Genomic DNA, 18,831 nt, shown 5'->3' on the forward strand with positions numbered 1-18,831 from the left:
CTCTCTTGTCGTTTGCCGGGCAAATAGATTTTAAGAAATGAGGGATCATATACCCCTGCCTTAAACCGAGAAAATCTTACTTGACAAAAATATATATCATCTTCTTTTTCCTTGAACCGAGCATATGTCTGTACAAAAAGAAGGAATCATATCCAATCTTGCCTACTACCGAGCAAAAGAACCATTCAAAATACGAGAAAGGCAAAAAAGGAATATATCTTTGCTTGGCTTAAGGTCACTCCTCACGGAATCCAAACTTCAAAGCACACGCGCTTTCGGGGGAACATGACTCGCACAACTGTCATTTTTTTTTTTACGCATGTTGCGATGTATCAAAGCTAAATCAACAAAAATAACAGTTGTGCGCCGCCTCCGTATCGAGTGCTGTGCTCCCGAAAACGCGAGCACTTTGAAACTTGGATTCCGTGAGGAGTGTCCTTAAATCGATCAAATGCCTGAATTGAAAAAAAGAATCATATCTCCTCTCGTCTTCTGCCAGGTAAATGCATCATATCTTTCCTTGCCTTGAACCAAGAAAATTCTCAAACTTAAAGAAGTCATCACATTCTCTCCTGTCTTCTACCGAGCAAACGCATCCGTTCAAACCAGGGATCATATCTTCCCTTGCCTTAAGCCGAGGGATCACATCTAGCCTTACCTTAAACCAAGCAAATGTCCAAATTGAAAGAAGGCATCACATTCTCTCTTGCATTCTACCGGGCAAATGCATCCTTTCAAAGAAGGGATCATATCTCTCCTTGCCTTAAACCGAGCAAATGCCCAAAATGAAAGAAGGAATCATATCCTCTCTTGCCTTCTGTTGAGGAAATGCATCCTTTCAAAGAAGGGATCATGCCTTCTTTGTTTCAAACCGAGCAAATGTCCAAGTTGAAAAATAGAATCATTCCCTTTCTTGTCTTTTGTCGGGAAAATGCATTCTCTTAAAGAAGCAATCATACCTTCCATTGCTTCAAACCGAACAAATGCATTAACTGAAAAAGGAATCATTTCTGTATCATATCTGGAATCATACTGAAGAATGACGGGTATATTTCTTTGACTTTTACAGGACAAAGTGTACTTACAAAACAGATGATTATATCTCCTGTAGAATTATTTCTATTGCTGTTTTTGCATAATTTTTTTTTGTTCTTAAACAATTACAATTTTGATGCTCAAGAGTGCTCGAGACTGTCCCAGAAGGAAAACGATGATAAGTGTAAAAAGCAAGGATGTTAACGATTATTCAGTAATTTGCGTTCGATCGTTTAGTAGTTTGTCAATAACACATTCCAGAAGCTGAATTTCAAAATATGTTGTATGGTGGACTTCTAGTGCGAAGGTTTCTCTACAACTTTGCCTAATGGTTCGTTATTAGAATTCAACTAATAACGGAGTTAGAGTGCTTATTGCACTAACTTAAACTAAATTAAACATTAGGCAGAGTTGTATAAAAACCTTCGCACTAAAAGTCCACCATACAACATATTTTGAAATTCAGCTTCTGGAATGTGTTATTGACAAACTACTAAATGATCGAACGCAAATTACTGAATGATTGTTAACATCCTTGGTGAAAAGCACATGTGATGTCTTCAAGAAGTGATTTTTATATACATTACACAAAATAAAAATTATTTAAAAACAATGATATGGAAATGCTAATATCATCTTCCAAACTTGGACGTACATGTTCATGATAGCATTAGAGGCGAAAGTATAGAATTGATAGTTCCGTTAGGATACGGCAGGCATGAAGAATGTTTTTATAGAAGTCGATTTGAAAGCGAGCGGAGGGCATTTTTGTGTGATGGCAATATATCGCAATGACCTTCCTTCTGCCAAGCTCCTGCATGAAGGGAGGGAAGAATATCAGTGTGGAAGCTGATATATCTCCACTGGCAAAAGGGAAGGTGGTTTGACTTGCTCATATGCCATCGCGTGCGGAAGGATTTGCTATCGACGAGTACTGTCTCCAAATTTCTAATATGACATCAGCATTTAGTCGAATAGGATTTTTATTGCACAGTTCTGTTTTCTCATTGCGTCCGTCTCGTCGCAACCAACTTTGCTGCCTCGGAGAGAACAAAGCAGAGGAAGGCACCTGCTGCTGTACCGTCGACCAATAACAGCTGAATTGATGGATGCCCCCACCAAGGGTAGTACACTAAATTAATGATTTCGTGTGTTACTTCTACGTGAAGTTAAACGATTTACAATGATATGGAAATGCTAATATCATCTTCCAAACTTGGACGTACATGTTCATGATAGCATTAGAGGCGAAAGTATAGAATTGATAGTTCCGTTAGGATACAGCAGGCATGAAGAATGTTTTCTATAGAAGTCGATTTGAAAGCGAGCGGAGGGCAATATTTGTGTGATGGCACATATCACATGACCTTCCTTCTGCCAAGCTCCCGTATGAAGGGGGAGGGAAGAATATCAGTGTGGAAGCTGATATATCTCCACTGGCAAAAGGAAGGTGGTTTGACTTGCTCATATGCCATCGCGTGCGGAAGGAATGCTATCGACGAGTACTGTCTCCAAATTTCTAATATGACATCAGCATTTAGTCGAATAGGATTTTTATTGCACAGTTCTGTTTTCTCATTGCGTCCATCTTGTCGCAACCAACTTGGCTGCCTCGGAGAGAACAAAGCAGAGAAAGGCACTGCTGCTGTACCGTCGACCAATAACAGCTGAATTGATGGATGCCCCCACCAAGGGTAGTACACTAAATTAATGATTTCGTGTGTTACTTCTACGTGAAGTTAAACGATTTAATGATGGAAATGCTAATATCATCTTCCAAACTTGGACGTACATGTTCATGATAGCATTAGAGGCGAAAGTATAGAATTGATAGTTCCGTTAGGATACGGCAGGCATGAAGAATGTTTTTATAGAAGTCGATTTGAAAGCGAGCGGAGGGCAATATTTGTGTGGTGGCACATATCGCACGACCTTCCTTCTGCCAAGCTCCCGTATGAAGGGGGAGGGAAGAATATCAGTGTGGAAGCTGATATATCTCCACTGGCAAAAGGAAGGTGGTTTGACTTGCTCATATGCCATCGCGTGCGGAAGGATTTGCTATCGACGAGTACTGTCTCCAAATTTCTAATATGACATCAGCATTTAGTCGAATAGGATTTTTATTGCACAGTTCTGTTTTCATTGCGTCCGTCTCGTCGCAAACTAACTTGGCTGCCTCGGAGAGAACAAAGCAGAGAAAGGCACTGCTGCTGTACCGTCGACCAATAACAGCTGAATTGATGGATGCCCCCACCAAGGGTAGTACACTAAATTAATGATTTCGTGTGTTACTTTCTACGTGAAGTTAAACGATTTACAATGATATGGAAATGCTAATATCATCTTCCAAACTTGGACGTACATGTTCATGATAGCATTAGAGGCGAAAGTATAGAATTGATAGTTCCGTTAGGATACGGCAGGCATGAAGAATGTTTTTTATAGAAGTCGATTTGAAAGCGAGCGAGGGCATATTTGTGTGATGGCACATATCGCACGACCTTCCTTCTGCCAAGCTCCCGTATGAAGGGGAGGGAAGAATATCAGTGTGGAAGCTGATATATCTCCACTGGCAAAAGGAAGGTGGTTTGACTTTGCTCATATGCCATCGCGTGCGGAAGGATTTGCTATCGACGAGTACCGGGTTCCAAATTTCTAATATGACATCGGCATCTAGTCGAATAGGATTTTTATTGCACAGTCTTCTATTTTCTCTATGCGTCCGTCTCGTCGCAGCCAACTTAGCTGCCTCGGAGAGAACAAAGCAGAGAAAGGCACTGCTGCTGTACCGTCGACCAATAACAGCTGAATTGATGGATCATACGGGAGCTTGGCAGAAGGAAGGTCGTGCGATGTGCCATCACAAATATTGCCCTCCGCTCGCTTTCGAATCGACTTCTATAAAAACATTCTTCATGCCTGCCGTATCCTAACGGAACTATCAATTCTATACTTTCGCCTCTAATGCTATCATGAACATGTACGTCCAAGTTTGGAAGATGATATTAGCATTTCCATGTCATTGTAAATCGTTTAACTTCACGTAGAAGTAAATACACACGAAATCATTAATTTAGTGTACTACCCCTGGGGGGCATCCATCAATTCAGCTGTTATTGGTCGACGGTACAGCAGCAGTGCCTTTCTCTGCTTTGTTCTCTCCGAGGCAGCCAAGTTGGTTGCGACTAGAGACGGACGCAATGAAAAACAGAACTGTGCAATAAAATCCTATTCGACTAAAATGCTGATGTCATATTAGAAATTTGGAGACAGTACTCGTCGATAGCAAATCCTTCCGCACGCGATGGCATATGAGCAAGTCAAACCACCTTCCTTTTGCCAGTGGAGATATATCAGCTTCCACACTGATATTCTTCCCTCCCCTTCATACGGGAGCTTGGCAGAAGGAAGGTCGTGCGATATGTGCACACAAATATTGCCCTCCGCCTGCTTTCAAATCGACTTCTATAAAAACATTCTTCATGCCTGCCGTATCCTAACGGAACTATCAATTTTATACTTTCGCCTCTAATGCTATCATGAACATGTACGTCCAAGTTTGGAAGATGATATTAGCATTTCCATATCATTGTAAATCGTTTAACTTCACGTAGAAGTAACACACACGAAATCATTAATTTAGTGTACTACCCTTGGTGGGGGCATCCATCAATTCAGCTGTTATTGGTCGACGGTACAGCAGCAGTGCCTTTCTGCTTTGTTCTCCGAGGCAGCCAAGTTGGTTGCGACGAGACGGACGCAATGAGAAAAACAGAACTGTGCAATAAAATCCTATTCGACTAAATGCTGATGTCATATTAGAAATTTGGAGACAGTACTCGTCGATAGCAAATCCTTCCGCACGCGATGGCATATGAGAAGTCAAACCACCTTCCTGGCTACAGTGGAGATATATCAGCTTCCACACTGATATTCTTCCCTCCCCTTCATACGGGAGCTTGGCAGAAGGAAGGTCGTGCGATATGTGCCATCACACAAATATTGCCCTCCGCTCGCTTTCAACCGACTTCTAAAAAAACATTCTTCATGCCTGCCGTATCCTAACGGAACTATACTTTCGCCTCTAATGCTATCATGAACATGTACGTCCAAGTTTGGAAGATGATATTAGCATTTCCATATAATTGTAAATCGTTTAATTTCACGTAGAAGTAACACACACGAAATCATTAATTTAGTGTACTACCCTTGGTGGGGCATCCATCAATTCAGCTGTTATTGGTCGACGGTACAGCAGCAGTGCCTTTCTCTGCTTTGTTCTCCGAGGCAGCCGTTGGTTGCGACGAGACGGACGCAATGAGAAAACAGAACTGTGCAATAAAAATCCTATTCGACTAAATGCTGATGTCATATTAGAAATTTGGAGACAGTACTGTCGATAGCAAATCCTTCCGCACGCGATGGCATATGAGTTGTCAAACCACCTTCCTTTTGCCAGTGGAGATATATCAGCTTCCACACTGATATTCTTCCTCCCTTCATACGGGAGCTTAGAAGGAAGGTCGTGCGATATGTGCCATCACACAAATATTGCCCTCCGCTCGCTTTCAAATCGACTTCTATAAAAACATTCTTCATGCCTGCCGTATCCTAACGGAACTATCAATTCTATACTTTCGCCTCTAATGCTATCATGAACATGTACGTCCAAGTTTGGAAGATGATATTAGCATTTCCATATCATTGTAAATCGTTTAACTTCACGTAGAAGTAACACACACGAAATCATTAATTTAATTTAAAAACAGCATTTCCCTTATGATGTAAAAGCAACAATAATTATAAAAAATTGAACATATGTTGCATTAATTCCGGAAGTGATGATTATACAATCATTATGCCAAACGACCATTATACCAAACGGCATTATGCCAAACGGCGTTATGCCAAATGACCTACCATCATTTTTGACTTATTCTTAGCAAACGCCTACTTCTAAAAAAAGAAGCGCAATTCAAGACAAAATTTTCAAAACGACTTATCTGCTCTCCCACGCAAACTAACACCATCAATAGGTTGGTGAAGGTTTCCGCTACCTGTTGATGGTGTTGGTTTGCTTGGGAGAGCTATCAGATTCGTCAAATCGTCGTTTGAATCTTTGTTTACAAAAGCAGATAAGTCGTTTTGAAAATTTTGTCTTGAATTATTGTTGCCTGGTGCTAAACAAATAGGGACGATTCAAATATGACGTTCACTACTTTTTGAGATTTCTTGACTCCCCTTCCAGAAGAAATGCTGGGAGGCAGTTCCTGGAGGAAATTAGAGCGAAGTCCAAGGCGAGTTTAGTCGGTACTACCTATCAGTGCTAGATTCCAACTCCTCATTACACTCCCGTGTGGTAGCTTGGCAACTACACGCGTGCTGGGTCGTGCATAAAAAAAGACTCCCCTTCCCCCCTCTGTCACGTTTTTTGTATACCTAGTACATGTACTGTCACAAAATTTTAGATCCCCTTCCAACCTATCCCCATACCTATTTTTTAAAAGAAGATGAAATCCACCATTGCCTCAATCCGGACAAATGCTTGCACCCAAAGCATGAATAACATCCATCATTGCTTTATAGTAGGTCACTACTTTGAAAGAAGGGAACACATTCACCATTGCCTTAATCCGGGCAAATGTCTACTTTTAAAGAAGGAATCACATGCACCATTGCCTTAATCTGGGCAAACGTCTCTTTTTGAATAAGGGGTGCCTTATTCCGGGCAAGTGGATAATGAGGAAGGAAGGAAGTACCACGGAGTTGGATAATGAGGAAGGTATTCGTTGGGTCAGGATTTGCCTGTAGCTGGCAATGTAACCGTGGTAGATCTTACCCCGTAACACACCCGTAAAAGCATTACGGGTCGAATGGATTATTTGGCTGAAAGAGTAATTTGGCCGAACGGGTTGTTCGGCTGAGAGGGTCATTAGGCCGAAAGGGTCGTTTGGCTGAAAGGGTCGTTTGGCCAAAAGGGTCATTTGGCCGAATAGGTCAATTGAAAAGTAAGAATTTGGGTGTGACAAGAGAGACGTCTCAATTCTCATTCATCATTTTTCACTTCTTACTGTAAAAAGTAAGAAACATGAAGTTAGTAGTGAGATGTCTCACTGCCTACTTCGCACTACTCACTTTTCACAGTAAGAAGTGAGAAATGAGGAGTGAGAAGTCTCACTACATACTTCATGCTCCTCACTCCTCACGTCTCTCTTCTCACTACTAATTTCTCACTTTTCAAATGACCTATTCGGCCAAATGTCCTATTTGGCCAAATGACCCTCTCGGCCAAATGACCTTTTCGGCCAAATGACCTTTTCGGCCAAACGATCCTTTCGGCCAAACGACATCTTTCGGGCTAGTGGCATTCGGCCAAACGGTATTCGGCTGAACGGCCCTTCCCCCCAAAATCAACAGTGTTTGACTGTTTGGAAAAATTACGAATCAAAACACTGTATGGTGGAAATTTTCCGTGTAATAAACCAAAAAAATACATCCAAAGAAGTTGGGATTTTTTTTTGCGTATTTTTTACTTCCAGTAGATTTGTGTACTTCTCGTATAAATTCGAAATGCTCTTGAAAATTCAAAAGAACTTCTTCAATTCAAACTAAATTCCGGTGGGAATTAAAAAACAATTCCCATGGAATTTTGAAATTTTGAAAAGTACTTCGCTTGAATTCCGAAGAAATCTCCGAGGCCATTTGAAAAAAAAAATCACCATCGAATTTTTTAGAAAATTTCTAAAATTAGAAAGAAAATCCAGTGAAATTTCAAACGAATTCCCGGTTGTTTCTGTTTAGAATTTTCCATGGAAATATAAAACAAATTCTTGTGAAAAATTGAAGTTTTCCGTGGGTAAAAGTTATTTTTATGAAAATTCATAATAGTTTTTTTTTGTAGATTCGAATGAACACCTCTTGTAAATTCAGTAAAATGTCTCGCAGAAATTCAAATTCAATATAAAATCTAAAACATTGGAATTTAGAAAAGATTCTCTGTGAGAGTTATAGAAAAGTAGAAGAATTTCTGGTTAAAAGTTAGAAATAATTTCGAGTAAAAATTTGAAACTATTTGCTGTGGAAATTTGAAATAATTTTTCATGTAAATTCAAAAGATTTTTTGTTGATATTCAAGAGAACTCCCTGCTGTATCATCATCAGGACCACTCAGAATATACGATGATACCGAAAACGTAAAGAGCACACGTAAATAAAACACAGACTGAAACACTTTGTTAGGAATGAACAATTAACATCGTTGATAGAATATGACCACTTAGACTCTCTTTAGATCATTAGACATATATGAGCACAAATCCTGAAACATGATACCATCCCTCGTACAAACCAAAAAAGTCAGGTATGTTTGAACAGAGGACAACTAGCAGCACATTTATGACCATTTTTTTTTTATCAAAATCGTGAGTTTATGTTTATGAGACCATTAGTAACCGCGAGTAAACCGACTGCTTTCACTGAAAATATTTTTTTCATTACTTCTCTCTTTTGTTGATTGAATATTTTATAGCCCTACTGTTCCTACAACCTAGAAAAAACATATGATACACATTTGATCGTATTCGGAAATGAAAAATGTAGTCATAATTGTCATCAAGAGTGATGTTGTAAAACTACTTATATCAACTATCGAAGAAAACGATACTAAGTTAACTCTAAAATAACTCAATCTCAAAGAAATAACAAATCTAACGAACCATGACTATGATCAAACAAAAGACTTAGTGAACGTAAAAAACATCTAACTAAATTAATTACTCCAAGTGCATTTCTACGGCAAACACGTAACATCCAAAGCGCGCTAGGTTTCAATTTTCAATTCCCCTAGATGGGCTGCAGTCTGCTTCTGATTTGCTGGGTTAGAACGGGAAAAAAAGGTCCAGCATAATATCTTGGATCCAGATGGCTGGACTGGCGAGCATCTGCCCATGGCACGAACAAAAAAAGGACTTAAGTAAGGTGTGAACACAATTGAAGTGGAGTTGCACTCCGGCACAGTTCACTTTTTTTTTATTTCTATCTCTCTCTCTTATGGGTGCAACGAGATGTGCACTTTCAAAGGCTATATTGTTACACGGAGTGGAAAATTCAATTTGTATACATTAGAAGAATGGCGCGCGTTTTTACGACGACAAGGCAGCGGAAATTAGCACAGGAAGGAGGCACATTTTTTTTACAAACATAATAGGAGTGAAGTAGGATAGGATGCAAGGCACGGCGAGACGACACCAATTGTTATCGTTGTATTATGCATTGGACAACAGGTTCTACACGAATGCACAAAGACACACTTGGGAGGTGACACCCTCCCGAAGCAAACCGACATCTGATTGTTTTCAGTTTCTATAGTTTCGTTTTGCGAGATACAGTCATTGTATTAATTGCCCTATAAGTGGCTTTATTGTAGACAGGTGGTATCCATTTGAATATCAAATTTGATCATGCTGCTCGTGTTCATTTTTTTTAAATTTATGATTTTGATCACGTTTATGTGGGATTATTTAACCAGAATGTAACATCTATTGCGGTTGCGCTAGAATATTTTTCATAAACAATTAACAGCATGTTACAGTGTGATCATATAATTTAATATTGTTTGCAAGTTCCACACGAAGCAAATATGTACCAAGCACTGTGGATTAGTATCACCAGTCATTCCATTCTATGTTGGATAGAAAAAGCGTTCGTCATGTTTACAGCGAAATCAGCAAACTAAAAATAAAACTCAATCAAGCAAATACACTATCGTCTAGGTGTGGAACAAATTAGGAAGTATAACATGGCACTTGTATTTAGGGATAGAGCGTTGATTGCAGACAAGCTGACAAAAGGACTTTACCGAGAATATTCTTGATGTCTTTGGATTGGTAGGAGGTTTATTTCATTGCGAAATCGGTATATGAATGGTCATGGGTTTTTGTTTGAGGATTGCAACGCGAGAAACAGGCCGCAGCGATTGGTGAAGAAAAAGGTAGAAAGTAAAGAAAAGAAAATCGATACAATTTAATTCAGCCCAGTAATCTAAGTCGGAAGCTATAAAGTATATTACAAGTAAGACCAAAAGGGATTCAAATAGTCAGCCAGCTCTAGAAGCAGCCCGTTTTGGTTCAGTATATCAGTTGTGGTTAGTAGCAAATTCAAAGCTGCACAATTATGTTTCAGAGTTAATAATTTTGCTCCAAAATTTGGTCCGAAATGAGTGTACGGGCTTAGTAGGTGATAAATGTTCAAATGGCAACTCTCTAGTTCACCGAGATTTGTTGAAAAGGTGTTTTGTGGGTAATTGCATGTGAGCCGAATCAAATCTCAAATTCGTGTTGGATTGTTCTGGCAGGGTAAAACGAACTGTCGAATGGTGATGTATAGATAAGAGATAGCTTACCAGGGGGCTCGCGAGTATAATTCCGATCCTGTTTAGGACAGCTGGAAGACGCTGGAAACGATATTACACATATTGGTTGGTACTAGCACACTAATTGAGAGAGATTAAGAGATTGTTTTGGGTTTTGTTTTTTTGGGGTTTAGTTTGAGATCGATTTTCATCTAGAGTCGTCTAAACTAATCAAAATCGATAGGAGTTCATAAGAGGTAATGACCAAGCTACATACTCTAAAACTATGCTCTATGAAAATCAAAACAGCAAAATAATGATTATTAGATGGATATTTTGGAATACGAACTGATGCTATGAATACGAAAGCTTAAAATAACTATGAGTAAAACCAACGAATGTTTCATAAGGTGCAGTAAAACCAATGAAAGAAAATCTAATTGCCTAGTTCTTGCAGATTCGTACTTTTTTTTCAGACATAATACTAACACGGGGACCTTCCATTACCAGTTCTTCATGCCTGAGGTGGCTCTGTCCGCCATACTTTAATGCATCGCACAGAACAAAACAACCCTGACAAATTATGTAGTTTAGCGTTTAGCACTCAGATCACAGTACTGCCGATAAGTGCCGATTGAAATGACTTCAGCATCTGCTCTTACTTGTCGTAAGCCGAGTAAGTACTATCACATTAAAATGGTGGGATTACATGGGATAGTCTTAACTCATCTTATGACAAGCATAGACGTTCCACTAAACAGCTCGGAATAATTTTCAATTCATCTTTTGTCAGCTGAATCAGCTGCAAACTAATCACCATGCACCTCCATTTAGTCATCAAGGGAATTTGTACCGAATGCTTGTTTATTTTACTAAAAACCTTTGGAAATCCATGGCAGGTATGTACATATGTTTAAGTATCGGTGTAATTGAAATTGGTATAGTAATCAACGTAATGGATGTTATATTCTGACAAGTTGAATTTAATGAAAATGATGTAGCATTCAGAAACAGATTCAGATTTATAACTGATGAGGTCGTGACCGTGACTGACGATCGAGAATAGCAACGAGTTAGGATTTTTTACCCAAATATAGGGTGGATTTGGTCGCATATGAGTCACAGTGACTGATATGTGACAAATGTGCTACTCGAGATGATACTCATTCAGTTCTTGCAGAATTTGATGCAGTATTTTATCCTGAAAACCGTGAGAAGATTAGAATTCACCCGGCAAAAGAATTAGAATTTTATTTAAGTGTAGTTCGAGCAAATTTCGCTTCTTTTACACTAGAAAAGTAATAAATTCACCCATACAACACTTCAGTAATTTACTAATAACTTTGTCGGGTGAACTCTTATCGTCTCGCGGTTTTCAGCATAACATTCAGTATTTAGAAAACTCAAATGTGAATATGTATACACTCAACCCTCTTTTTACGTCACTTATTGGGGGACGTAAATCGAATGTGACGTAAAAAGAATTTTTGCTAAAATTTCTAGTATTTCACTTAATTTATTGATAGTGAGGATACTTTCAAATACATTCACTTGCGTCTTACATGAGGTATTGTAAGATCTCTCCGAATCCAGCAGATGTTATAAGATCTCCAAATTGTCCTGGAGTTTGAATCAAATGGTCTACCGAATCAACCAAAGCCTTCATGATGTCCCAAGTCGTGGTATCAACTCAATTATGTCCTCCGAGGATTTGTCTTTCACTTGCGTCTCAAAACAAGACATATGAGGTGTTGTAAGATCTCCAAATTGTCCTGAAGTTTGAATCAAATGGTCCACCGAATCAACCAAGGCTTCCATGATGTATCCAGTCTCGGTGTCAACCCAATTTTGTCCTCCGATTATTTGTCTTCCACATCCGTCTTCAATTCTTGCATGTATGAAGTTGTAAGATCTCCAAAATCGTCCTGGAGTTTGAATCAAACGGTCTACCGAGTCTATTGAGGCTTGCATGATGTCCTCAGCCGCGGTATCATCCCAGTCATGCCTTCCGAGTATTTGTCTTTCACCTGCGTCTCAAGTCCAGGTATATGAGATGTTTTATGATCTGCAAATTGTCCTGGAGTTTGAATCAAATGGTCTACAGAATCAAACAAGGCTTCCACGATGTCCCCAGCCTCGGTGTCAACCTAATTTTGTCTTCTGAGTATTTGTCTTTTACTTGCGTCTCAAATACAGGCATATTCGATATTGTAAGATCTCCAAATTGTCCTGGAGTTTAAATCAAATGGTGAAATGAATCAACCAAGGCTTCCATGGTGCCCTCGGCCACGGTATCATCCCAATCATGCCCTCCGAGTATTTGACTTTTACTTGCGTTTCAAGTCCAGGTATATGAGATGTTTTAAGATCTCCAAATTGTTCTGGAGTTAGAATCGAATGGTCTACCAAATCTACTGAGGCTTGCACGATGTCCTCAGCTGCGGTATCATCCCACTCATGCCCTCCGAGTATTTGTCTTTCACTTGCGTCTCAAGTCCATGTATATGAGATGTTTTAAGATCTGCAAATTGTCCTGGAGTTTGAATCAGATGGTCTACAGAATCAAACAAGGCTTCCACGATGTCCCCAGCCTCGGTGTCAACCCAATTGTGTCTTCTGAGTGTTGGTCTTTTACTAACGTCTCAAATACAGGCATATTCGATATTGTAAGATCTCCAAATTGTCCTGGAATTTAAATCAAATGGTCTATCGAATCAACCAAAGCCTTTATGATGTCCTAAGCCGTGGTATTAACTCAATAATGTTCTCTGAGTATTTGTCTTTCACTTGCGTCTCAAAACAAGACATATGAGGTGTTGTAAGATCTCCTAATTGTCCTGGAGTTTGAATCAAATTTTGTAATGAATCAACCAAGGATTCCATAGTGCCCCCAGCCGCGGTATCAACCCAATCATGCCCTCCGAGTATTTGTCATTCACTTGCGTCTCAAGTCCAGGTATATGAGATGTTGTAAGATCTCCAAATTGTCCTGGAGTTTGAATCAAATGGTCTATCGAATCAACCAAAGCCTCCACGATGTCCTAAGCCGTGGAATCAACTCAATTATGTTCTCTGAGTATTTGTCTTTCACTTGCATCTCAAAACAAGACATATGAGGTGTTGTAAGATCTCCAAATTGTCCTGGAGTTTGAATCAAATGGTGTAATGAATCAACCAAGGCTTTCATGATTTTTTCACTCGCAGTATCAACTCAATTATATTCCCCGAGTGTTTGTCTTTCACTCGTCTTAAATCAAGGCATATGAGGTGTTGTAAGATCTCAAAGTTTTCCTGGAATTTGGATAGTTTGCGAATTGCGTCTCAAATTCTGACATGTAACATGTTGTAAGATCTCCCAATTGTTCTAGAGATTCAATCAAATGGTCTACCGAATCAATCAAGGCTTCCATTATGTCCCCGGCCACGAAGTCTAGACTTCAGATATTTCTTCGATGACCTGGAGCGGAATAATTGTTAAATGCGTATCTAATATGGATCTATGGATCAAAACGGGATTTACCATTTAAAAATAATAATCCTGTAGACCTAAAGACCAGTACTCCATGACTTTCTTAAATTACCTGGAATGGAACAATAGTGGAAGAGGTATCCAATTTAGTCCTATGGATCAAAACGGGTATGAGCAAGTTTTTTTTAAAGAGATAACAGCCTTTTGGTTACGCGTGTTGACCGTAAAGCTTATATTTCAGGGATGGATGATATTCATGGATAATATGCAATGGAACAATAGTTGAAGCCGTATTCACTTTAGTTATATGGATCAAAAAGGGCATGGCCCATATGAATTGCCGAATTTAGCCACAAAAAAATTGGGGATGGCCCCACAAACATTTTAGTTTTATGCTGATTTTACCGAAATCATGTAGAGCAAATAATGGTTTTCATGACCGTTATAGAACTAAAAATGTTCCTTGGGAATAAAATACTCGGAGGTCATAATTGGTACCGCAGTTATGGACATTATAGAAGCCTTGGTGGATTCGGCAGACCATTTGATTCAAACTCCAGGTCGATTTGGTGATCTTACCACATCTCATATGTCTGGATTTGAGACGCAAATGAAAGAAAATTACTCGGAGGACATATTTGGGTTGATACCGCAGCTATGGATATCATGAAAGCCTTGGTTGATTCGGCAGACCATTTGATTCAAACTCCAGGACGATTTGAAGATCTTACTACATCTCATATGTCTCATATATGAATTGCCGAATTTAGTCACAATCAAATTGCTAATAATTGGGTCATTGCCGGAGCTATGGACATCATGGAAGCCTTGGTTGATTCGGCAGACCATTTGATTCGAACTCCAGGGCGATTTGGAGATCTTACTACATCTCATATGTCTGGATTTGAGACGCAAGTGAAAGACAAATACTCGAAGGACATACAGGGGTTAGGCAAAATGATTGAGATAGGCAAAATTTTGCCCATATTCAAATCCTTGTAACTTTTTGAAAAATTGATTAAATTGGACAAAATAGGAAGCTTTCAATGGCAAATTTAGTCAAGATTTAGGAACATGCACGGTCACGAAAACTAGCCACCGGACACCGGAGGTGTTCCGGATTTTCGGTGGCCATGTCAAAAACACATTTTTTTGCCGCTCGTATTTTTGTGTGGTTTGAAGTTACATCGATAAACATTATTTTCCTAGAAACTAGATCTTATTGAAAATTGAATGCGGGCTGTTGCGCTAAGATCCGTTGAAAAACATCCGAGATATGGCCATTTCAGTAAACCTGTTTCCGGATACTATGGTCAATTATGTATATCCTTCCAATCACGTATATATTATCCGGTACCATACCAATATTGGTATCAAACTTCAAGATTCTTCATGGAGATGCTTCAGGAAGCATATTTAGGATGATCAGTTACCCTGACCACCCTGTAGTAGGTTCCAGGTGCCCCGGGGAAGTGGCCAATTTGAAAACGTTCAGAATCCTAACAATATGGGTATCAAACTTCAAGATTTTTCATGAAGATGCTTCAGGAAGCATATTCAGGACGATCAGTTGCCCTGACCACTCTGTAGTAGGTTCCAGGTGCCCTGGGGAAGTGGCCAATTTGAAAAACGTTCAGAACCCTAACAATATGGGTATCAAACTTCAAGATTTTTCATGAAGATGCTTCAGGAAGCATATTCAGGATGATCAGTTGCCCTGACCACCCTGTAGTAGGTTCCAGGTGCCCCGGGGGAAGTGGCCAATTTGAAAAACGTTCAGAACCCTAACAATATGGGTATCAAACTTCAAGATTTTTCATGAAGATGCTTCAGGAAGCATATTCAGGATGATCAGTTGCCCTGACCACTCTGCCTGATGATCAAGTGCCCCGGGGGAAGTGGCCAATTTGAAAAACGTTCAGAACCCTATCAATATGGGTATCAAACTTCAAGATTTTTCATGGAGATGCTTCAGGAAGCATATTCAGGACGATCAGTTGCTCTGACCACTCTGTAGTAGGTTCCAGGTGCCCCGGAGGAAGTGGCCAATTTAAAAAACGTTCAGAACCATATCAATATGGGTATCGAACTTCAACCAGCTGTCATGACCACTCTGTAGTAGGTTCCAGGTGTCCTGGGGAAGTGGCCAATTTGCAAAATGTTCGAAATCATATCAAAATGAGCATCAAAGTTCGAGGTTTTTCATGGAGATGCTTTTGGACTATCCTGTCGAATAGAGTTCGCCGCAGCACGAAGTTGACTATCTACAACTCGTGGTCGATCCCCCGTGACCGATGCACGCCTCTTCTTCTTGTACCGGTCGGATTATTATCGAAGCATCATCTCAATCGGGTTATCGTCTGACATTCTGGCTACATGCCCGGCCCATCGTAACCGCCAAAACTGTACCGTGTGGATAGTTCTCCTAACAGTTACAACTCGTGGTTCATTGACCTCCACCACCACCTCCATTGTCTTCCATCTGCACCCCACCATAGATGGTCCGCAACACCTTCCATTCGGAAACTCCAAGGGCGCGTTGGTCCTTCGCCAGCAACATCCAACTTTTGTGGCCATAGAGGCAGACCAGTCTAATGAGCGTTTTGTAGATAGTCAACTTCGTGTTGCGGCGAACTCTATTCGACAGGAGAGTCCAAAAGCATCTCCATGAAAAACCTTGAACTTTGATGCTCATTTTGATATGGTTTCGAACATTTTGCAAATTGGCCACTTCCCCAGGACACCTGGAACCTACTACAGAGTGGTCATGACAGCTGCTGGTTCTAAAATGCATTTAAAAGTATCACCTCGAAAAATCTTGAGGTTTGATACCCATATTGATATGGTTCTGAACATTTTTCAAATTGGCCACTTCCCCCGGGGCACCTGGAACCTACTACAGAGTGGTCAGGGCAACTGATCGTCCTGAATATGCTTCCTGAAGCATCTCCATGAAAAATCTTGAAGTTTGATACCCATATTGATAGGGTTCTAAACGTTTTTCAAATTGGCCACTTCCCCCGGGGCACCTGGAACCTACTACAGAGTGGTCAGAGCAACTGATCATCCTGAATATGCTTCCTGAAGCATCTCCATGAAAAACCTTGAACTTTGATACTCATTTTGATATCGTTTCGAACATTTTGCAAATTGGCCACTTCCCCCGGGGCACCTTGAACCCACTACAGAGTGGTCATGACAGCTGCTGGTTCTAAAATGCATTTAAAAGTATCACCTCGAAAAATTTTGAAGTTTGATACCCATATTGATTGGGTTCTGAACGTTTTTCAAATTGGCCACTTCCCCCGGGGCACCTGGAACCTACTACAGGGTGGTCAGGGCAACTGATCGTCCTGAATTTGCTTCCTGAAGCATCTCCATGAAAAACCTTGAACTTTGATACTCATTTTGATATAGTTTCGAACATTTAGCAAATTGGCCACTTCCCCCGGGGCACCTTGAACCCACTACAGAGTGGTCATGACAGCTGCTGGTTCTAAAATGCATTTAAAAGTATCACCTCGAAAAATTTTGAAGTTTGATACCCATATTGATTGGGTTCTGAACGTTTTTCAAATTGGCCACTTCCCCCGGGGCACCTGGAACCTACCACAGAGTGGTCAGGGCAACTGATCGTCCTGAATATGCTTCCTGAAGCATCTTCATGAAAAATCTTGAAGTTTGATACCCATATTGATAGGGTTCTGAACGTTTTTCAAATTGGCCACTTCCCCCGGGGCACCTGGAACCTACTACAGAGTGGTCAGAGCAACTGACCATCTTGAATATGCTTCCTGAAGCATCTTCATGAAAAATCTTGAAGTTTGATACCCATATTGATAGGGTTCTGAACGTTTTTCAAATTGGCCACTTCCCCCGGGGCACCCGGAACCTACTACAGAGTGGTCAGAGCAACTGACCATCTTGAATATGCTTCCTGAAGCATCTTCATGAAAAATCTTGAAGTTTGATACCCATATTGATAGGGTTCTGAACGTTTTTCAAATTGGCCACTTCCCCCGGGGCACCTGGAACCTACTACAGAGTGGTCAGGGCAACTGATCGTCCTGCATATGCTTCCTGAAGCATCTCCATGAAAAATCTTGAAGTTTGATACCAATATTGATATGGTACCGGATAATATATACGTGATTGGAAGGATATACATAATTGACCATAGTATCCGGAACCAGGTTTACTGAAATGGCCATATCTCGGATGTTTTTCAACGGATCTTAGCGCAACCGCCCGCATTCAATTTTCAATAAGATCTAGTTTCTAGGAAAATAATGTTTATCGATGTAACTTCAAACCACACAAAAATACGAGCGACAGAAAAAATGTGTTTTTGACATGGCCTCCGAAAATCCGGAACATCTCCGGTGTCCGGTGGCCAGTATTCGTGACCGCACATGTTCCTAAATCTTGACTAAATTAGCCGTTGAATGCTTCCGGTTTTGTCCAATTTCATCAATTTTTCAAAAAGTTATAAGGATTTGAATTTGGGCCAAATTTTGCCTATCTCAATCATTTTGCCTAACCCCTGTATTTGGGTTGATACCGCAGCTATGGACATCATGAAAGCCTTGGTTGATTCGGCAGACCATTTGATTCAAACTCCAGGACGATTTGAAGATCTTACTACATCTCATATGTCTGGATTTGAGACGCAAGTGAAAGAAAATTACTCGGAGGACATAATTGGGTTGATACCGCAGCTATGGACATCATGGAAGCCTTGGTGGATTCGGCAGACCATTTGATTCAAACTCCAGGACGATTTGGAGATCTTACTACATCTTATATGTCTAGATTTGAGACGCAAGTGAAAGACAAATACTCGGAGGACATTATTGGGTTGATACCGCGGCTGGGGACATCATGGAAGCCTCGGTGAATTCGGCAGACCATTTGATTCAAACTCCAGGACGATTTGGAGATCTTACTACATCTCATATGTCTGGATTTGAAACCCAAG

General features: G+C 40.2%; 1 protein-coding gene across 5 annotated transcripts in view; it reads right to left on the bottom strand.

Annotated features, from left to right (window-relative positions):
• LOC134211033 (glutamate-gated chloride channel) overlaps positions 1-18,831 on the bottom strand; it is a 538,835-nt gene that overhangs the window by 41,789 nt on the left and 478,215 nt on the right. For 4 of the 5 annotated variants that reach the window (XM_062687560.1, XM_062687563.1, XM_062687562.1 and 1 more), the window contains 2 exons: positions 10,436-10,486; positions 9,893-9,910 (listed from right to left, as the gene is read on the bottom strand). In XM_062687560.1, coding sequence (XP_062543544.1) covers positions 9,893-9,910; positions 10,436-10,486 — 69 coding nt within the window. The remainder of the gene's footprint in view (positions 1-9,892; positions 9,911-10,435; positions 10,487-18,831) is intronic. The other variant, XM_062687564.1, reaches the window with a different exon arrangement.

Source organism: Armigeres subalbatus, chromosome 2 (genome assembly GCF_024139115.2).
Source record: "Armigeres subalbatus isolate Guangzhou_Male chromosome 2, GZ_Asu_2, whole genome shotgun sequence".
Classification (NCBI taxonomy): domain Eukaryota; kingdom Metazoa; phylum Arthropoda; class Insecta; order Diptera; family Culicidae; genus Armigeres; species Armigeres subalbatus.